The sequence below is a fragment of the Salmo salar genome, chromosome ssa02 (genome assembly GCF_905237065.1).
Source record: "Salmo salar chromosome ssa02, Ssal_v3.1, whole genome shotgun sequence".
NCBI classification, from domain to species: domain Eukaryota; kingdom Metazoa; phylum Chordata; class Actinopteri; order Salmoniformes; family Salmonidae; genus Salmo; species Salmo salar.
Window position 1 is genome coordinate 46,572,391 of NC_059443.1, and position 23,192 is coordinate 46,595,582.

Here is a 23,192-nt window from a genome sequence, read left to right on the forward strand (position 1 = left end):
AGGCTTCCATTAACCTCTTACATCTAGACGTTCCGCTAGCGGAACACCTGCTCCAATATCCAATGATAGGCGTGGCGCGAATTACAAATTCCTCAAAAATACAAAAACTTCAATTTTTCAAACATATGACTATTTCACAGCATTTTAAAGACAAGACTCTCCTTTATCTAACCACACTGTCCGATTTCAAAAAGGCTTTACAGCGAAAGCAAAACATTAGATTATGTCAGCAGAGTACCCAGCCAGAAATAATCAGACACCCATTTTTCAAGCTAGCATATAATGTCACATAAACCCAAACCACAGCTAAATGCAGCACTAACCTTTGATGATCTTCATCAGATGACACACCTAGGACATTATGTTATACAATACATGCATGTTTTGTTCAATCAAGTTCATATTTATATCAAAAAACAGCTTTTTACATTAGCATGTGACGTTCAGAACTAGCATACCCCCCGCAAACTTCCGGGGAATTTACTAACAATTTACTAAATTACTAACGATAAACGTTCACAAAAAGCATAACAATTATTTTAAGAATTATAGATACAGAACTCCTCTATGCACTCGATATGTCTGATTTTAAAATAGCTTTTTGGTGAAAGCACATTTTGCAATATTCTAACTACATAGCCCAGCCATCACGGGCTAGCTATTTAGACACCCGGCAAGTTTAGCCTTCACCAAAATCAGATTTACTATTATAAAATTTTGATTACCTTTTGTTGTCTTCGTCAGAATGCACTCCCAGGACTGCTACTTCAATAACAAATGTTGGTTTGGTCCCAAATAATCCATCGTTATATCCGAATAGCGGCGTTTTGTTCGTGCGTTCCAGAAACTATCCGAAATGGTATATCAGGGTCGTGCGCATGGCGCAATTCGTGACAAAAAAATTCGAAATATTCCATTACCGTACTTCGAAGCATGTCAACCACTGTTTAAAATCAATTTTTATGCAATTTATCTCGTAAAAAAGCGATAATATTCCGACCGGGAATCTCCTTTTCGGCAAACAGAGGAAAAATCACAAAGACGGGGGCGGCCAGGGCACGCGCCTAAGCCCACAGTCCCTTGATCGGCCACTTGAGAAAGGCGATAATGTGTTTCAGCCTGGGGCTGGGATGACGACATTCTGTTTTTTCCCGGGCTCTGAGAGCCTATGGAAGACGTAGGAAGTGTCACGTTAGAGCAGAGATCCTTTATAATTGAATGAGATGGCAAAGAAGTTCAAGAAATGGTCAGACGGGCCACTTCCTGTAAAGGAATCTCTCAGGTTTTGACCTGCCATTTGAGTTCTGTTATAGTCACAGACACCATTCAAACAGTTTTAGAAACTTTGGAGTGTTTTCTATCCAAAGCCAATAATTATATGCATATTCTAGTTACTGGGCAGGAGTAGTAACCAGATTAAATCGGGTACGTTTTTTATCCAGCCGTGAAAATACTGCCCCCTAGCCATAACAGGTTAAAGAACACCCTCTGTTCTGTTAGAAAGGTAACTCATTATCCACAATATAGCAGCGGGTGTAAAGCCATTTCCAGCAGCAGACTATTATTGATAATGTCAAAAGCCACACTGAAGTCTAATAAAAGCCCCCACAATCTTTTTATCATACATTTCTCTCAGCTAATCAGTCATTTGTATAAGTGCTGTGCTTGTTGAATGTCCTTCCCTATAAGCTTGCTGAAAGTCTGTTATCAGTTTGTTTACTGTAAAATTGCATTGTATCTGGTCAAACCAATTTTTTTCTGTAACTTTACTAAATGTTGGTAACAGGCTGATTGGTCAGCTATTTGAGCCAGTAAGGGGGCTTTACTATTCTTAGGTAGCGGAATGACTTTTGCTTCCCCCCAGGCCTGAGGGCACACACTTTCTAGTAGGCTTAAATTGAAGATATGGAAAATAGGAGGGGCAATATCGACCTCTATTATCGTCAGTAATCCATCCAAGTTGTCAGATCCAGGTGGCTTGTCATTGTTGATAGACAACAATAATTTGTTTTCCTCTTCCATACTCACCATTGGGATCACAACATCATACGTGATCATATACATTTTCCAACTAAATAAAGCTTCCGAACTATTTCACATTTCATCTGGATAATCCTACATTTACCTACTCTGTTGTCACTGACCTCTCCCGTCCCTGCCAACTCCCTTTCCCTCGTACCCCAGCAGGAGCCCCCAGCCCCAGAGCAGAACTCCTTCCAGGTGGGCATGAAGCTGGAGGCGGTGGACCGCAAGAACCCCCACTTCATCTGTCCGGCCACGGTGGGGGCGCTGCGTGGCGTGGAGGTGCTGGTCACCTTCGACGGCTGGCGGGGTGCTTTCGACTACTACTGCCGCTACGACTCCCGGGACATCTTCCCCGTGGGCTGGTGCTCTCTCACCGGGGACAACCTGCAGCCGCCAGGCACCAAAGGTCTGTGCGTGTCTCTGTGTATGTATGGTATGTGTGTTTGTTTGTGTCACCCTGTAGACTTGTCAGCTATTTATATTGTGGTCATTGATGTGGTCTAATACCTGTGGTATTGACTTTAACATTATTGATTCATGTAAAATCACATTTTAGAATTCAAATCTGAAGTTAAAGGCTCTGAAATGTCCTTTGAATGAGGAGTGGTTTATTAGGTCAATAGAACGCACCTTTGAAATTCCTTCTCTTGTGTTGGAGGAAGACATAATTTGAGTGAATGAGTGAGGAAGAACAGAAGGGAGAGAAAGAGAATGGGTTCCTTTTGTAAGAGTGTGTTTTATGAGACCTTGGCACAGGACTGTGAAGGGGGGGGATCAGGCAAAGCTATGCGTGTGTATGCCCCACTATGTGGGCCTCATGCTGGCACTAAAAGGGGCCAAGGCAAAGGGGGCATCCAGGATAACCAGAGACTGAGAGAAAGTAGGAGAAAAACCGATAGGGAAAAGGTGCTGTCTGTGAAAGGCGTGCTGTTTACATTGTCTTGTCAGCAGAGGGGAGGAGAGTGAAGGAGGGCAGGAAATGAGAGTAGAGGAGTAAGAGTTGGAAAAGAGTAGAGGGTGAAGGAGAGGACAGCAGCACAGCAGATTGAGGCAGGGTTTTACACTGCTGAAGGGTAAGTTGAAATGAATAAAGGGCAATCTAAAATTTTAGAGGCCCACCTGTTGGCCACAGTGACAAAAATGTGCTGTTTTAAAGCTAATTTCCTGCAATTCTACACATTTTGCCATGGTTTATGCTATCGGAGGGACTAACATGTAATCGAACCCACAAATGCTGATGCTCCAGATACTCAACTAGTCTAAAGAAGGCCAGTTTTATTTCTTCTTTAATCATAACAGTTTTCAGCTGTGCTAACATAATTGCAAAAGGGTTTTCGAATGATCAATTAGCCTTTTAAAATGATAGACGTGGATTGGCTAACACAACGTGCCATTGGAACACAGGAGTGATGATTTCTGATAATGGGCCTCTACGCCTATGTAGATATTCCATAAAGAATGTTTCCAGCTACAATAGTCATTAACAATGTCTACACTGTATTTATGATCAATTTGATGTTATTTTAGTGGACAAAAAAATTGCTTTTCTTTCATAAACAAGGACATTTTTATGTGACCCCAAACGTTTGAACAGTGGTGTACATTTGCTAACATTTCTAAAAGCCTGTTTTTCGCTTTGTCATTATGGGGTATTGTGTGTAGATTTCTGAGAATTGTTATTTAACCTGTTTGGGCTAGGGGGCAGTATTGAGAATTTTGGAAAAAATATGTGCCCATTTTTAACTGCCTCCTACACCAACTCAGAAGCTAGAATATACATATTATTGTTCAGGTTTGGATAGAAAACACACTAAAGTTTCTAAAACTCTTTGAATGGTGTCTGTGAGTATAACAGAACTCCTATGGCAGGCAAAAACCTGACAAGGTTTCATGCAGGAAGTGGCCTGTCTGACAAGGAGTCGTGCGTCTTGCATCTGTTTATTGAAGAGTAAGGATCTTAGCTGTAACGTGACAATTCCCAGGGCTCCAATAGGCTCTCAGAAGCCGGGAAAATCATGAAGGTTGACGAGGCAGCCTCAGGCTGAAACAGATTATCACCTTATTCAAGTATCCCATTAGGTGACAATGGAATGAGGCGCGTGCGCGATTAGACCCCGTGGAGTATTTTAATTCGGCTGTTTAGTTTATTGCAGATTCCCGGTTGGAATATTATCGCTTTTCTACGAGATAAATGGCATAAAAATTGGTTTTAAACAGCGGTTGACATGCTTCGAAGTACGGTAATGGAATATTTAGACATTTTTTGTCACGCCATGCGTGCGACCGTGGATTACCATTCTGATAGTGTCTAGAACGCACGAACAAAACGACGCTATTTGGATATAACTATGGATTATTTGGGACCAAACCTACATTTGTTATTGAAGTAGAAGTCCTGGGAGTGCATTCTGACGAAGAACAGGAAAGGTAAGAACATTTTTCTTATAGGAAATGTGATTATGGTGAAGGCTAATCTTGCCGGGTGTCTAAATAGCTAGCCGTGATGGCTGGGCTATGTACTTAGAATATTGCAAAATGTGCTTCATCCGAATAGCTATTTTAAAATCGGACATATCGAGTGCATAGAGGAGTATCTATAATTCTTAAAATAATTGTTATGCTTTTTGTGAACGTTTATCGTGAGTAATTTAGCAAACTGTTAGTAAATTCCCCGGAAGTTTGCGGGGGGTATGCTTTTTCTGAACGTCACATGCTAATGTAAAAAGCTGTTTTTTGATATAAATATGAACTTGATTGAACAGACATGCATGTATTGTATAACATAATGTCCTAGGTGTGTCATCTGATGAAGATCATAAAAGGTTAGTGCTGCATTTAGCTGTGGTTTGGGTTTTTGGTGACATTATATGCTAGCTTGAAAAATGGGTGTCTGATTATTTCTGGCTGGGCACTCTCCTGACATAATCTAATGTTTTGCTTTCGTTGTAAAGCCTTTTTGAAATCGGACAGTGTGGTTAGATAAACGAGAGTCTTGTCTTTAAATAGCTGTAAAATAGTCATATGTTTGAGAAATTGAAGTAATAGTATTTCAAACGATTCAAAAATCGCGCCACTGGATTAGACTGGCTGTTACGTAGGTGGGACGAATTCGTCCCGCCTAGCCCATAGAGGTTAATCCATTTTAGAATAAGGCTGTAACATAACAATGTGGAAAAAGTCAAGGGGTCTGTATACATTCTAGTGTTAGTTGTTTAATAAGTTTACACTGAAAACGTTTTTCAATCCCGAAAAGTATATAAGCAATATACAGTACGAGTCAAAAGTTTGGACGCACCTACTCATTCAAGGGTTTTTCTTTATTTTTTACTATTTTCTACATAGTAACCAAAAAAGTGTTAGATTCTTCAAACTAGCCACCCTTTGCCTTGATGACAGCATTGCATACTCTTGGCATTATCTCAACCAGCTTCACCTGGAATGCTTTTCCAACAGTCTTGAAGGAGTTCCACATATGCTGAGCACTTCTTGGCTGCTTTTCCTTCACTCTGGTCCAACTCATCCCAAACCATCTCAATTGGGTTGAGGTCAGGTGATTATGGAGGCCAGGTCATCTGATGCAGCACTCCATCACTCTCCTTCTTAGTAAAATAGCCCTTACACAGCCTTCGAGGTCCTATTGTCCTGTTGAAAAACAAATGATAGTCCCACTAAGCACAAAACAGATGGGATGGCATATCGCTGCAGAAAGTTGTGGTAGCCATGCTGGTTAAGTGTGCCTTGAATTCTAAATAAATCGCAGACAGTGTCACAGCACCCACACACCATCACACCTCCTCCTCAATGATTCACGTTGGGAACTAAACATGCTGAGATCATCCGTTCACCTACCCTGCGTCTCACAAAGACACGACGGTTGGAAGCAAAAATCTCAAATTTGCTCGTATTTTTTGGCCCAAGCAAGTCTCTTCTTCTTGTTGGTGTCCTTTAGTAGTGGTTTCTTTGCAGCAGTTCGACCATGAAGGCCTGATTCACGCAGTCTCGTCTGAACAGATGTTGAGATGTGTCTGTTACTTGAACTTGTGATACATTTATTTGGCCTGCAATTTCTGAGGCTGGTAACTCTAATGAACTTATCCTCTGCAGCAGAACAAACCCTGCCATCTGAGGATTAGAAAAATAAAGTATGTTGAGGGGTGTTTGACAGCACTGAGCTCCTTCACAATGTTGAGTCCATGGCAGGTGTGGCGATAGTGAGCTCTTTAGTGTTTAGGAGGTTAAATAGCTATGTTTGACATTGTGTATCTTTATGTATTGTTGGTGGGGTTGTGTGTGTGTGTTATGAGTATGTGTGTGTTTGTAAGTACGTATTTTGTTTTTTAACACGGTCTCTCTTGCTGCTTTATGTAAAGTGCCTATCATAAGTATTCACCCTCCTTGTATTTCTTCACATTAAAGTGGGATTAAAATGGTTTAAATTGTCATTATTTCTCAACAAAATACTTTGTCAAAGTTGAAGAAAATTTCCCAAAATGTATGAGACATAAAACACTAATGTGTCTTGATTAGGGGGTATTCACTGCATTGCAGTTGCCATACTAGGTGGTGATAAAGCCCGACAGAATGCTCTCAATGGTGCATCTGATTGACCAAAATTATTATTTTTGTTTGTTATTAAATTGAGTATATTATGGATTATAAAGGGAAAGCCAGCCTTGTCACGGACACCGATGCCTTGCTCCCGGACAAGCTAAACACCTTCACGTTTAAGCGTGTTAACATGTGCAGACCAGTGCATGTGTGGACAAGAGGAATACCTATGTAAGAATGTTGTTCATCAACTACAGCTCAGCCTTCAACACCATAGTGCCCTCCAAGTTCATCACTAAACTCGGGGGCCCTGGGTTTGAACCCTGCCCTGTGCAACTGGGTCAACCCCAGGTGGTGGAGCCGACCCCAGGTGGTGGAGGTAGGCAACAACACCTCCGCTACACTGATCCTCAACACAGGTGCCCCATAAGGGTGCGTTGTTAGTCCCCCACCGATACTCTCTGTTCACCCATGACTGAATGGCCACACATGTCTCCAACTCAATCATCAAGTTTGAAGACGACACAGCAATGGTAGGCCTGATTACCAACAACAACGAGACCGCCAAGATCCTCACCTCCTCACTGTAGGCTGAGTGGTGCCTTGAAAATAACCTCTCCGTCCACATCGATGGGGTGAAAACCTTCAGGTTCCTTTGTGTGCACATCACTGACAACCTGAAATGGTCCATCCAAACAGAAAAATTTGGCCTGGCCCCGCAAACCCTTACAAAGTTGTACAGATGCACCACTGAGAGCATCCTGTCGGGCTGTATCACCGCCTGGTACAGCAATTGCACTGTCTGCAACCGCATGGCTCTCCAGAGAGTGGTGTGGTCAGTCCAAGGCATCACTGGGGACACACTGACATCTACAGCACCTGGTGTCACAGGAAGGCCAAGAAGATCATCAAAGACCTCAGCCACCCAAGCCACGGCCTGTTCACCCTGCTACCATCTAGAAGGCAGAGACCGTACAGGTGCATCAAAGCAGGGACCGAGAGACTGAAAAACAGCTTTTATCTCCATGCCATCAGACTATTAAATAGTCACCACTAGCCGGCCTCCACCCATTACCCTGCCCTGAACTTCGTCACTGTTACTAGCTGGCTACCACCCGGTACTCTACCCTGCACCTTAGAGACTGCTGCCCTATGTATATAGTCTTTGAACACTGGTCACTTCTTTAAAAAATTATGTTTACATCCTGTTTTACCAACTTCATAAGTACACTCAGTGGACAGTTCATTAGGTACACCACCCTGTTCATGAAAATGGTTTGCTCCTACAGACAGTGAGTCACGTGGCCATGGCTTGCTATATACTGTAAAGCAGACATGCATTGAGGCATTCAGTTACTGTTAGACTGAACGTTAGTATGTTCAAAACGAGTGACCTAAGCAACTTTGAGCGTAGTATGATTGTCGGTGCCAGGCGCACTGGTTCCAGTATCTCGGAAATGTCCGGTCTCCTGGGCTTTTCACGCACGACAGGGCAGGGTTTCCCAAACTCTGTACTCGGGACCCCAAGCGGTGCACGTTTAGTTTTTTGCCCTAGCACTACACAGCTGACTCATATTCAACTAATCATCAAAATTGAATCATTTTAATCGGTTGTGTTAAGCAAAAACCAAAACGTGAACCCCATGGGGTCCCATGGACCGAGTTTGAGAGAAACTTGTCTAGGGTTTACCGAGAATGGTGCAACAAACAAAAAGCATCCAGTCAGCAGCAGTTCTGTGGGCAAAAAAAACTGCTCATTGATGAGAGGTCGAAGGAAAATGGCTAAAATCATGCATGCTAACAGTCGGGCCAAAAACAGGCAAATAACAGCGCAGTACAACCGTGGTGTGCGGAATGGCATCTCGGAACACACAACTCGTCGGTCCTTGTCACGGATGGGCTATTGCAGCAGACGACCACACCGGGTTCCACTCCTATCAGCTAAAAACAAGAAGTGGCTCCAGTGGACACGCAATCACCAACACTGAACAATTGAGGAGTGGAAAAACATTGCCTGGTCTGATGAATCCCAGTTCCTGTTGCGTCATACTGATGGCAGAGTCAGGATTTGGCGTAAGCAGCATGAGTCCATGGTCCCGTCATGCCTGGTGTCAACAGTACAGGCTGGTGGTGTAATGGTGTGGGGAATGGTTTCCTGGCACACGTAAGATTCCTTGATACCAATTTGAGCAATGTTTCCATGCCCCAAAGAATTCAGACTGGTACTAGATGGGTGCACCTAAGAAACTGGCCACTGAGTGAATATTCTGTATTCTAGTCAAGGCTCATACTCAGTGTATATATTTATATTCCGGACTCTGACATTGCTCGTTCTGATATTTCTCAATTCCTGTCTTTTATTTTGGGGATTTGTGTGTATTGTTAGGTATTACTGCACTGTTGGAGATAGAAACATAAGTATTTCTCCACACCAGCGATAACGTCTGAAAAATATGTGTACGTGACCAATAACATTTTATTTTATTTGGATAGCATAATTGTATCTGTCAAACAGATGCCCCTGTCTGGATCAACAGCCGGCTGCCTTGTCCATGCACTGGCAGATGATGTGCATAGGATCGTTCTGGAGGGGCTCAATCAGTCTGAGCATTTTGCCCTGGCTTGCTGTGTACTGACAACACCGATGTAGCACAGTTATTTGTGTGTGTGTATATGTATGTTATTTTGATGGAAAGGAATTTAAATAAGAGCTGCTGGCACGGATTCCCGCCCGAAGGACACACCACCGGGGACATCATATTCACAAAGCTGTAAGAATTGTTTACGCAGCATGCCTGCCATTCGAAAAAGTAAATATTGTGGTTACCGACTAGGCTTCTTTTATGGTGGGCAGACACATCCTGGTCTGCAGGTTGAAGGAAATCGCCCCCCAAACATCAGTGTGCTGTGTGCCAGACTAAATGGTGAGCTAAAAGATGTAATGGATAACGTAATGTGCATAATCAACTTTGTCAGGGAGACATCAAATTGTATTGGTCAGCAGATGTTAATGCGAGTGTAGCGAAATGCATGTGCTTCTAGTTCCGACAGTGCAGTAATATGTAACAGGTAATCTAACAATTCCACAACTACCACCTAATACACACAAATCTAAGTAAGGGAAAACCCCCCTAATTTGGACAAAATAACATGGGAACATATTGGCATAGCACGAATCATACACACGATTGTAAATACCACCGAAAGCGGTCCATCTCCGGGCCAATCATATGGCAATTTTCCGATGGCAATTGCCAATTGTAACACCCCAAATTTCCAATAGATGGCGAGCGCGCTCCACCGTGGATTTTCATACAGCAAATGATACCCAAGTCTACACCCAAGGGTCAGATTTTGATAATATGATATTTTTTTTGAAAACGTATCAACCCTTAAAAAAGTGGTTTCTGGACCGTTTTTCGATTTTTTTTTTCGATTGTTATGTCAATTACACATGTATAAGAGCTGTATGAACATGCTTATGACGTTTTTTTATTGACGTCGTTTTTTGGGTTGCTTTTGCTTGTGCACAAGGCATATGATTTGTGCATTTTGAATATGATTTCATAGGAAAAAAGTGACTTTTTTTTTTTCTTTTTTTTTGCAAAATGTCATGTCCAATGCTTTTTTTGGTCAATTATGAAAGTATCGAATGTGCCAAATCACAGCAAATTTTCAATAGATGGCTAGAGCTCTCAGCTGTGAATTTTCATATTGCAAATGTAACACAATTCAAGAGTCAAATTTTGAAAAAATGACATATTTTTTGAAAACTTTTCAACCCCTTAAAGAGTGGTTTCTGGACCGTTTTTTTTGATTTTTTTTGAATTTTTATGTCAATTACACATGTATAAGAGCTGTATAGACATACATTTGACATAATTTATTGACATAATTTTTTGGGCTGTTTTTGCTTGTGCATAAGGCATATGTTTTGTGCATTTTGAATATGATTTCATAGGAAGTCAAAAGTGACATATTTGCTTGTGCATAAGGCATATGATTTGTGCATTTGGAATATGATTTCATAGGAAGTCAAAAGTGACATATTTTTTTTTTTTTTTGCCAAATGCCATTAGAAATGTGCAAATGAAATGTCCAATTCTTTTTTTGTCAATTATACGTGTATGAAAGTATTGAATGTGCCAAATCAGGATGTTTGTCCGTTTGCCATGTACGATCATAGGAAGTCGGTTTCCAAACCCAAAAGTCAGTGAACCATAGTCCAAATGGCATTTATACTGCCCAAATGATATATAGCCCTATGTTAAGCCATGAATCAATGCAGACAGTCTACTTGTCATGTATGATGAGGGAGAAGTGGGACTCTGTTGCTTTAAACATTTTTAACGAATTTGACATGCTCAGAATGCATAATTGACTGGCCCGATGATCTCGGGATGGCCGTGCAGTGACTGTGGTTCCTCTCCATCGCTCGTGTTGATTTCATCATGTAAACTTTGGTGATATTTTTTGCTGTTGAATCATATTGCAAATGCGCGTTACATTTGTCCAAAATATTGGATGGGCACTGATGGAAGGTGCTCCCTACCCAACCATGGACCCCTTGCACCCCCCTAAAGGCATTTAAAACCCTTCTAAAAAATTAATCCTGGTAACCCATTTCGGGTCACCATGTGCATGGATGCGCATTACCGATATGTTTCAACGGGCCTCAACACCACGAATTTGGCATGCTCAAAAACCCTGCAGAAATGCATAATTGACTGTCCCAATGAACTGGGGATGGCCGTGCAGTGACTGTGGTTCCTCTCTATCGCTCATTGTGTTGATTTCATCATGTAAACTTTGGTGATATTTTTTGCTGTTGAATCATATTGCAAATGCACGTTACGTTTGCAATATTGCGCGTTACGTTTGCAATATGGTTGATCATGTCAACTTTGGTGATATTTATTGCTGTTGAATCATTGCAAACGCGCGTTACGTTTGCAATATTGCGCGTTACGTTTGCAATATGATTCATCATGTCAACTTTGGTGATATTTTTGCTGTTGAATCATATTGCAAATGCACGTTACATTTGCAATATTGTGCGTTACGTTTGCAATATGATTCAATGGGCATTTAGCATCACGAATTTATGCATGCTCAAAAATACTGCAGAAATGCATAATTGACTGGCCCGATGAACTCGGGATGGCCGGGCAGTGACTGTGGTTCCTCTCCATTGCTCGTCACCCAGCAGTCAGCGTCCATCAGTCAATTAGATGTCATTCTGACACCAAACTGATACCATCTGACACCAAATCCACTTTTTCCAACTCGTATAGAAGCCAACTATCACATATGTCAGAGAAGGCCCATAATTCACAGTGCTTTCAATTTCAATCATAAAAAAACATAAAACACATAGTTACGTTATAGCTGCGGGTCCAGCTCTGACAATATGTGTAGGCCTATGTGAGGCGACCCCGAATCCCAAGTTTCGGCTAGATAGGTCATTCGGTGCCCGAGCAATGGCCTTAATTGGTGCTGAAAATCCACTTTTTCAGGGCGTTACTACGGGGTCCCTGAATGAGCTATCGGACAGAGACATTGGGGTCCGTCTCTATGGGCCGAGGCGGTTTCAATGCACCTAGTCTTGCGACTCTGGGACATTTCTACATGTCGCCATGTCCGTGATATTCAAAATGAATTGAACATATTGCAAATGCACGAGGCGGTTTCTCGGTCTGAGAACCTTCTAGAGCCACATAAATCACTGTGCACTATCGACTTGAGCTCTAGAACAGGTTTCTAAAATTTCGGAGCTCTAGGTCTGACGGTTCTTGAATCGTTTGAACGAAAATAACTATTGAAGGCGGTATAAGCCTCTAAGCCCCACACTATGTCCCTATGGCCAAATTGTGTGTTTTAGTTTTTTTTGCAAAAAGAATAGACACACGTTGTCTTTGGGGTAGGCATATACTGAATCCTGAATATGAAGTCTCTACCTTAAGAATTGACTGAATAACAGATGGTTGAGTTGCGTGATTTTCACTATCTGCTGGTTGGCCATATGACAATAGTTCTTGGGTGTTTTTAACAACTTCCGGTTGTCACAGGAAGTTCTTACTCAACACACGTTGTCTTTGGGGTAGACATAAACAGAATCCTGAATATGAAGTCTCTACCTTAAGAATTGACTGAATAACAGATGGTTGAGTTGCGTGATTTTCACTATCTGCTGGTTGGCCATATGACAATAGCTCTAGGCTGTTTTTAACAACTTCTGGTTGTCACAGGAAGCTCTTGCTCCACACACGTTGTCTTTGGGGTAGACATAAACAGAATCCTGAATATGAAGTCTCTACCTTAAGAATTGACTGAATGACAGATGGTTGAGTTGCGTGATTTTCACTATGTGCGTTTTATATGACAATTGCTCTAGGCTGTTTTTAACAACTTTCGGTTGTCACAGGAAGCTCTTGCTCCACACACGTTGTCTTTGGGGTACACATAAACAGAATCCTGAATATGAACTCTCTACCTTAAAAATTGACTGAATGACAGATGGTTGAGTTGCGTGATTTTCACTATCTGCAGGTTGCTTATATGACAATAGCTCTAGGGTGATTTTAACAACTTCCGGTTGCTCCAGGAACCTTAGAATCGACACAGGTAGACCGCACAGTAGCCTGATGGATTGTTATAGAAGACAGGTTCATAAGGCATTCATAACCCACATAGACTTCAGGTTGAATTTAGGAGAATTGTCAATGTATTCCTATGGAGAGAGAAGTCATTGCACACTTTTTGATCTAAACACCTTCTTTTTACTGTGAAGGGTTAATGCCACAGGGTCAAGGTTAGGCTTGCACAGATCGGGAGGACCTCAGGAACGATCCTGAGGTTGAATTGTGCTTCTAACCCTAACGGTTCTCTCACTGTCACCCAAAAGCACTTGACATATTGGTGCAGGCATCATTTTGGGCCTAGTTTTCTCACGGTCACTGTGCTCAGACCGAACGAGCTACGGTCAAGCGGGGCGTCTCATTGAACTCGGCACAGCCTAGAGATAATGGTAATGCCATTGCAGGCTCTTTGTGTCTTTAAGCACCGCACTGTGTCACTCCGTCCTTGCTGTGTGTGTGTGTGTGTGTGAGAGAGCTTTTCTTTGACATCTGATGGGATATATGACTGAATTACAGTTCATGAGGGTTGCCTAGTCACACATATGAAGTTGTGGAAAGATCTGACCTTTTTAACCCTTCAAAACAGCCCCTATGACACCATTTTAAGGCACTTCTGGTTGACACAGGAATCTGAACGTTAGGCTCTTATAGAATATTGAGTTTTAGGTCTTTATGTTAAGAACTGACTTATTTACAGAGGGTTGAACAAGTGTGTGTTGTTTCAGAAAATCACAGAAAATCATAGAAATCTTGCAGAGCTCCGAAACCCGCCTTAACGGACTCATCTGAACACGCTGCAACTGGATATGTAACTTTTTCGAAAAAAACCCCTCCTATTGTTGAATATCACCAATGTGTCATTGTACAATTTCTCTGAAATGAACATTGGTAAATGCATGGTTCCTTTTTTCCTGACACCGTAGGCTCATGTAGTTTGATGTGAAGCGGTCAAATCAGCACTCTATTTTCCTGTTTGACTTTTAATCCCAGAAAAATAGCCTTAACTCGAAAAGCGTCGAGGCCTCGACTCCATCCTGTTCGGGGCCAACTGCCCATTATGCCAAACCCACGCAGACCGAGTTTCGTCTTTGAATTCTTTTCCGTTTAGGAGAAAAAGCCGTGTCGTGATTGGTGATATATGTTACATTTGCAATATGATTCCGTTCGCCCTCCCGTGGAATAATCCGGAACTGCAAAGAAATGACCAAAATTTGAAAATTTTATTAAACGGAAGCGGAAGGTCCGAGAGACTCCGTTCGATGACTTCCTGGAAGATCCGGCCCCCGTGAGCGGCCCGACGCCGTCCGCGGATTTATTGGACGTAGTCGGACGTCTAGTAAGGGAGCGTACATTTGCAACATGCACTTTCTCACTAACCACACAGCTGGCGCACGAGAGTTCCCTTCATGTATGTAAAGGGATGGAATAAGAATATATAAATATATGGATGAGCGATGAACGAGCGGCATAGGCAAGATGCAATAGATGGTATAAAATACAGTATATGCATATGAGATGAGTAATGCAAGATATATAAACATCATTATTAAAGTGACTAGTGATCCATTTATTAGTGGCCAATGATTGTGAGTCTTTCTGGATGGTAGCAGGGTGAACAGGCAGTGGCTTGGGTGGTTGTTGTCCTTGATGATCTTTTTGGCCTTCCTATGACATTGGGTGCTGTAGGTGTCTTGGAGGGCAGGTAGTTTTCCCCTGGTGATGTGTTGTGCAGACCACACCACCCTCTGGAGAGCCTTCGGTTGTGGGCGGTGCAGTTGCCGTACCAGGCGGTGATACAGCCCGACAGAATGCTCTCAATTATGCATCCGTAAAAGTTTGTGAGGGTTTTAGGTGACAAGGCAAATTTCTTTAGCCTCCTAAGGTTGAAGAGGTGCTGTTGTGCCTTCTTCACCACATTCTGTGTGGGTGGACCATTTCAGTTTGTCTGTGATGTGTACGCCAAAGAACTTCAAACTTTCCACCTTTTCCACTGCGGGCCCGTCGATGTGGATAGGGGGGATGCTCCCTCTGCTGTTACCTGAAGTCCACGATCATCTCCTTTGTTTTGTTGACGTTGAGTGTGAGTTTGTTTTCCTTACACCACATTCCGAGTGCCCTCACTTCCTCTCTGTAGGCTGTCTTGTCGTTGTTGGTAATCAAACCCACTACTGTTGTGTCGTTTGAAACTTGATGATTGAGTTGGAGGCGTGCATCGCCACACAGTCGTGGGTGAACAGTGAGTACAGGAGGGGGCTGATCACGCACCCTTGTGGGGCCCCAGTGTTGAGGATCAGCGAAGTGAAGAGGTTGTTTCCTACCTTCACCACCTGGGGCGGCCCGTCAGGAAGTCCAGGACCCAATTGCACAGGGCAGGGTTGAGACCCAGGGCCTCAAGCTTAATGATGAGCTTGGAGGGTACTATGGTGTTGAATGCTGAGCTGTAGTCAATGAACAGCATTCTTACATAGCTATTCCTTTTGTCCAGATGGGGTAGGGCAGTGTGATGGCGATTGCATCGTCTGGATCTATTGGAGCGGTATGCAAATTGAAGTCTTGGGTGTCAGGTAGGGTGGAGGTGACATGATCCTTGACTAGTCTCTCAAAGCACTGCATGATGACTGAAGTGAGTGCTATGGGGCGATAGTCATTTAGTTGAGTTACCTTTGCCTTCTTGGGTACAGGAACAATGGTGGCCATCTTGGAACAATGGTGGCAGTCCTTGGTAGCGGGCCGCATCAGTGGCACTGTATTATCCTCAAAGCGGGTGAAGAGTAAAGGAAAAGCGCTGGACCGGTTCTGTGAGCTGCATGACCAGGTTGTCGATTTTCTCAGAAAAAGCTAAATATGTGCAGCAGCTGACCACCTTCACATTCTGGAAAATTAGGATTTCCCCTCCGTTCTTTTTTTGGGCTGATCTGTTCTGTCACTTTAAGCGGGTTAAATCTGCAGTTACGAGGAAGAGGGAAAACAGTCGTGGACATGGTGGAAAAACTTGAGGCCTTTACTAGGAAGCTTGAGTAGATCGATTTGGACTTTTCATCTGGAAGGCTGCGCTTACGCACGTTGAAGAATCAGGAGTACCGAGTCCCTGAGTGCGTTTTGGTTGGCAAGCTCAGAGGAATACAGCACAATAAAGAAACTTGCATTTTATGTGCTAACAATGTTTGGATCAACTTACACTTGCGAGTCCTTCTATGAACGCAATCTAGACTCACGACAGAAACCGGCTTTCACACAAGTCAATCGAGGACTGCCTGCACATCAAAATCACATCCATCTCACCCGCCATCAACAAGATCGTGTCCGAGAAGAAATGTAACTTTTCCCATTGAGTAAGTAACTAGCCTATATGACTTAGCAAATACTAAATACTTAGGCTATTTAGGTCTCATGCTGACAGTATTTTCTGTTCTGTCATTACAGGAGCAGGCTATCCCGAGACTCCTGAAAGACATTCAGACAGTCATTTGCAGACATCACCTTTTTTTCTTTACATGATTGTTTTATGTAGGATGCTACATTTTTGTAAAGTTGCAATTGTAAGCAGGCCTAATTGAAAAACTCCCCAAAAAAATTCTTCTGAAAGTTGCAGTTAAGCCATAGCCAAGCCTCAGCCAAGTTATGTTATGTAAGGCTCGGAAGAAATAGGTTGCAATTAAACCCTCTTGTTTATAAAGTCAAATTAAAATGAAGATTATCTATTCCTGTGAGCCTCTTGCATAACAAGTTAGCGAGGCTATAATTTCAACACCAGGCGCTGTTCACCTCCTATTGATTGCGCTGCGGTCGCAGCTTTACGTTACAGCACCACAAAATGGTCCGCTGCTTTATTAGTTGACTCTCTTTTCTCATGAATGTTAAAATGTAACTTTTGCATTATTTAGGTGGGGTAACTTCCTTCTTTTTGCATCGGGGGTCTGATGGAGTGTGTAGGGTGAGGTGGAGGTGATATTATCCTTAACTAGCCTCTCAAAGCACTTCATGATGACGTAAGTGCTACTGAGCGATAGTCATTTAGTTCAGTTACCTTCACTTTCTTGGGTACAGGAACAATGGTGGACATCTTGAAGCAAGTGTGGGCAACAGACTGGGATAGGGAGAGATTGAATATGTCTGTAAACACCCCAGCCAGCTGGTCTGCACATGTTCTGGGTGTATTGATACACCATCCAAAGCCTAATTAGTAACTTCACCATGCTCAAAGCGATATTCAGTCTTTGCTTTGTAAAAAAGTGGTCCCTAGTCTTTTGGTTGAATCTGTGCTTAGAATTTACTACTCAACGGCGGGACCTTAAAGATAATTGAGTGTGTGAGGTACATTCACTCTATATACAAAAGTATGTGGACACCCCTTCAAATTTTATAATATCTAGCACACAGCCATTCAATCTCCATACACAAACATTGGCAGTAGAATGGCCTTACTGAAGAGCTCAGTGACTTTCAACGTGGCACCAGCATAGGATGCCACCTTTCCAACAAGTCAGTTCGTCAAATTTCTACCCTGCTAGAGCTGCCCCGGTCAACTGTAAGTGTTGTTATTGTGAAGTGGAAATGTCTAGGCGCAACAACGGCTCAGCCGCGAAGTGGTAGGCCACACAAGCTCACAGAACAGGACCGCCGAGTGCTGAAGCGCATAGCACGTAAAAAACGTCTGTCCTCGGTGGCAACACTCACTACCGAGTTCCAAAAGTGCCACTGTTCGTCGGGAGCTTCATGAAATGGGTTTCCATGGCAGAGCAGCCGTACACAAGCCTAAGATCACCATGCGCAATGCCAAGCGTCCTGCTGGAGAGGTGTAAGCTCGCCGCCATTGGACTCTGGAGCAGTGGAAACGGATTCTCTGGAGTAATGAATCACGCTTCACCATCTGGCAGTTCGAAGGATGAATCTGGGTTTGGCGGATGCCAGGAGAACACTACCTGCCCCAATTTATAATGCCAACTGTAAAGTTTGGTGGAGGAGGAATAATGGTCTGGGGCTGTTTTTCATGGTTCGAGCTAGACTCCTTAGTTCCAGTGAAGGGAAATCTTAACGCTACAGCATACAAAATGACATTCTAGATAATTCTGTGCTTCCAACTTTGTGGCAACAGTTTGGGGAATGCCCTTTCCTGTTTCAGCATGACAATGCCCCCATGCACAAAGCAAGGTCCATACAGAAATGGTTTGTTGATCGGTATGGAAGAACTTGACTGGCCTGCACAGAGCTCTGACCTCAACCCCATCAAACACCTTTGGGATGAATTGGAGCGCCGAATCGCCCAACATCACTAATGCTCTTGTGGCTTAATGGAAGCAAGTCCCTGCAGCAATATTCCAACATCTAGTGGAAAGCCTTTGGAAGAAAAGTGGAGGCTGTTATAGCAGCAAAGGGGGGACCAACTCCATATTAATGCCCATGATTTTCGAATGAGATGTTCGACGAGTAGGTGTCCACATACTTTTGGTTATGTAGTGTAGATGGTGTAGTCACTCAAAAATCATGTTACCCCCTATTATTGCACACAGAATGAGTCTGTGCAACCTATTATGTGATTTGTTAAGCGCATTTTTACTCCTGAACTTATTTATGCTTGCCATAACAAATTAATGCTTATATAACCAAGATGTTTTTGTTATTTATTTTTAATTAATTTGTAAACATTTATTGAATTTTCTTTTCACTTTGACATTAAGGAGTATTTTGTGTAGATCGTGACAAAAGAAATCTATTTTAATCCCACTTTGTAACGCAACAAAATGTGAAGAAAATCCAAGTGGGGGTGAATACTTATGATGGGCACTGTATCTGATACTGACGTGTACATGAGTATAATTATAACCTGCAGACTTTTTCGGTGCGTACCATTATGGGTGTGTGTATTTTACAAACCTGGGTTCAAATACCATTTCAAATGTCTCAATTACTTTCACATACATGCGATGTACCTCTGGTCTCTTGGCAGCTCCCACCAGCCCAGTCCAAGCTCTTCTCTGTCCTTTCACCAAGCTAGAACAGCGTTGTGTATTTTCTTCCATAAACATGTGAAACCCTACCTCTTCAAAGAGTATCTGCTAAATGACTAAAATGTAAGTGAATTATGTATTCTAATATATATTTGAAAAGACAAGTTTAATATTTTAATGTATATTTGGATATACTCTCGGAAAGTATTTGAAAATACACTGACTCAAATACACTCCCATGCGTTTAACCCAGGTATTTGAAAATAGTATTTCCAAAAACATATTTCAAACATTATCAATTACAATTTGGTAGAGTATTTATTTTATTTTTTACAAATAACCGTTCAAATACTCAAATAAAAGTACTTGTTTTAAGCTGTGTATTTGAAAATACTCAAATACACAGAAAAAAAGTATTTTAAATAACAGATAGTCAAATACACATGTATTTCAACCCAAGTCTGGTATATTGCCCCACAGGCCAAGTCATGTGTTAGTGCGAGTGTCTGCATTCATGTGTAACTTTGCATGCTGCACATATTGTCGCCATCGTTGCTTCGTACACTTTAGGCAGTGTGTGATTTAGACTTGGCCTGGCCCCTAAGAACGGAAGGGTGTGAGGTTTAAAGATAAATGTTAACACCATATCTGACAGCTGTTGGCAGTCTGTGTCTTTATTGCTACTGCTATTATTTCCCAGGCAGTGTCAGCATGTTCTGCTTGATGGGCCTCGGTAGGCTACTAGTTAGCTTTTTCTTCTGGTGAGAATTGCACAGAGATTACAACGAGCGAGAGTAATTGCCTGCGGTTTATGAGGAATTTGGTCTTGTCCGGTCCCAATTGGCGAGGCCTTGCAAGTGTATCAAAACTCAAGAGAGGAAGGAAATGTGCAGAGAGGACGAGTCACACGGGTAACTTAGTGCAGAGGAAATCTACCGTCTACTTTCACTGTCTTTGTCTGTCTGTCTGGGCTTGATTGGGTTGTAATCAGAACCACTTCACAAAGCTTAGGAGCCTCTGTTGTGCAAGGTCTGTATTTGTTTGTCTCACCCTTTTATTGTGTGTGTGTGCGTGAAGTGAGTTGTTTGCTTTGTATCACTCATTGCAAGTTCTGCCATTGATATCTATCTCAGTGAAGAACTCTCTCAATTCCTTTCAAAGGGCTTTATTGGAATGGGAAACATACTGTATGTTTACATTGCCACAGCAAGTGAATAGATAATAAACAAAAGTAAAATAAACAATCAGAAAAGAACAGTAAATATTAAACACACAAAAGTATCAAAGGAGTAGAGACATTTAAAATGTTATATTATGGCTATGTACAGAGTTGTAACAATGTTCAAAAGGGAAAATGAATAAACAGAAATATGGGTTATATTTACATTGGTGTTTGTGTATTACTGGTTGCCCTTTTTCTTGTGGCAACAGGTCACACATCTTGCTGGTGTGATGGCACACTGGTATTTCACCTAATAGATGTGGGAGTTTATAAAAATATTTTTTAATTTATACAAATTTGATTTGTTTTTGAATTCTTCATGGGTCTGTGTAATCTGAGGGAAATATGTGTGTCTAATATGATCATACATTTGGCAGGAGGTTAGGAAGAGCAGCTCGGTTTCCACTTCGTTTTGTGGGCAGTGTGCACATAGCCTGTCTTCTCTTGAGGGCCAGGTCTGCCTACGGTGGCCTCTCAATAGCAAGGCTATGCTCACTGAGTCTGTACATAGTCAAAGCTTTCCTTAATTTTGGGTCAGTCTCAGTGGTCAGGTATTCTGGGCCAAATGGCATTGCAGTTTGCTCAGTTTTTTGGTAAATTCTTTCCAACGTGTCAAGTATTTATCTTTTTGTTTTCTCATGATTTGGTTGGGTCTAACTGTGTTGCTGTCCAGGGGCTCTGTGTGTGAACATAGGACCAGCTTGCTGAGGGGACTCTTCTCTAGGTTCATCTCTCTATAGGTGATGGTTTTGTTATGGAAGGTTTGAAAATTGTGACTGGGGGTATTGATACACCATCCAAAGTGTAATTAATAACTTCACCATGCTCAAAGGAATATTCAATGTCTTTTTTTTTTACTCATCTACCAATAGGTGCCCTTTGCGAGGCATTGGGAAATCTCAGTGGTCTTTATAGTTGAATCTGTGTTTGAAATTCACTGCTCGACTGAGGGACCTTACAATTATCTGTATGTGTGGGGCACTGCGATGATATAGTCATTTAAAATCATGTTAAACACTATTATTGCACACATGCAACTTATTATGTGACTTGTTAAGTACATTTTTACTCCTGAACTGATTTAGGCTTGCCATAACAAAGGGGTTGAATACTTATTGACTTGAGACATTTCAGCTTTTCATTTTTTTATTAATTAGTACACATTTTGAAAAACATAATTCCACTTTGACATTATGGGGTATTGTGTGTAGGCCAGTGACAGAACATCTAAATGTAATCCATTTTACATTCAGGCTGTAACACAACAACATTTGGAAAATGTCAAGGGGTGTGAATACTTTCTGAAGGCACTGTATAACTGATTCAAGATTTTTAGCCAGATTCTAATTGGTATGTTGAATTTTATGTGTCTTTTTGATGGCGTAGAAGGCCCTTCTTGCTTCTCAGATCGTTCACAGCTTTATGGAAGTTACCTGTGGTGCTGATGTTTAAGCCAAGACAGGAATAGTTTGTTGTGTGCTCTAAGGCAACGGTGTCTAGATGGAATTTGTAATTGTGGTCCTGGCAACACTTTTTCTCTGTCTGTCTCTCATCCTTCTCGATGACGGCAGGGCAGTAAGAGAGTGTAACACAAGTGTATAAAACAAGTTGCCTCTTTGTTCCACAGCTGAAAGCAAACTGGGTCACCATGGCCTTCCTTAACACAAAGGCTGTCTATGTGCACTTGTGTGTGGCCGGGTCTACCACTCCTGCTGTGTTGTGTTGTTAGAGGCATTATTGCCTATCACTGGCTGGTTATGTCATTGAGTCTGTCATGATTTTGAATAAGTCGCTGCTCTTTCCTGGTTGGTTATATGTTACTTTGATGCTACTTCCTGAATCTGACATTCATTGTTTCCTGTCAGGCTGCATTTTAATGAATGAAGGAAATAATGAATGACATAACTTCAATGGATATATTGATCTCTAGACTAGAGGATAAATTGCATTTGTTTGATTCCATAACGTCCTATTTGAACTTCTTTTTTTTACACTCCCCCTATCACTCTTTCTGTCTCTGGGGACAGCAGCGCTACCCAAGACCCTCAGTTGCCTTTCAGACGGTAGCGAGGGAACAGCCATGCACCCCATGCCAGGACAGCCGCCTGGCCAACGGGGACGCAAGCCAGGCCGCAGGAAAGCCAAGCTGACAGGGCCCTGGGGCCAGAAGGGGGCCGGAGTAGGAACACAGGCCCCCCCGCCCGGAAAGGGACTGGAACATATCAAGGTCCCCAAGAAGAGAGGCCCCAAACCGGGGAGTAAGGTACAGACCAAGGACCCGGGTTGGGGAGTCATGGTTGGGAAGGGTGGGTGGGGTAGGGTTGGTTGTTACATCCTGTGTCGCAGCACCCAAAAACTATTTTATAATAACGACCTTATTGGTCAAGAATTAACTTATATTCTAATTCCACTGCTACTGAGAAAGGTCATGTTTGCCCTCCAATTGATATCTAGAGTGGTTGACCTAAGCCTAACATTGTCCTCTCACTCCTCCTCTGTGTTTAGTTGGGCTGGGCGAAGAGAGCAGGCTGGCTGGAGGGTGCCATGGCAGGCCCAGGGCGACCCATGTCCCGGCCCAGAGGGAGGCTGCCAGCCAACTGGTCCCAGAGGATGGCCCTGCAGGAGGGTCAAGTGGAGTCCATCAAGATCCCCAAAAAGAGAGGACCCAAGCCTGGCAGCAAGGTAACCACACACACACAATTCTATTTTTTTAGGTACAATGTAACTAATCCAGCACCTGGGACAAGTTATTTTATTTTTATGGATGAGCGCATACCACCCCACTAAACGTTGTGTGTATATATATATGTG

General features: G+C 42.5%; 1 protein-coding gene across 12 annotated transcripts in view; it reads left to right on the plus strand.

Annotated features, from left to right (window-relative positions):
- The window catches only part of LOC106584189 (Scm polycomb group protein homolog 1), a 48,955-nt gene that overhangs the window by 19,943 nt on the left and 5,820 nt on the right, over nt 1-23,192 (plus strand). For 10 of the 12 annotated variants that reach the window (XR_006761268.1, XR_006761269.1, XM_014169207.2 and 7 more), the window contains 3 exons: nt 2,185-2,431; nt 22,409-22,644; nt 22,887-23,063. Coding sequence is in view for 10 of the 12 variants with exons in the window: in XM_014169207.2 (XP_014024682.1) it covers nt 2,185-2,431; nt 22,409-22,644; nt 22,887-23,063 (660 nt within the window). In the remaining 2 variants the exon portion in view is untranslated. The remainder of the gene's footprint in view (nt 1-2,184; nt 2,432-22,408; nt 22,645-22,886; nt 23,064-23,192) is intronic. The other 2 variants (XM_014169215.2, XM_014169225.2) reach the window with 2 other exon arrangements.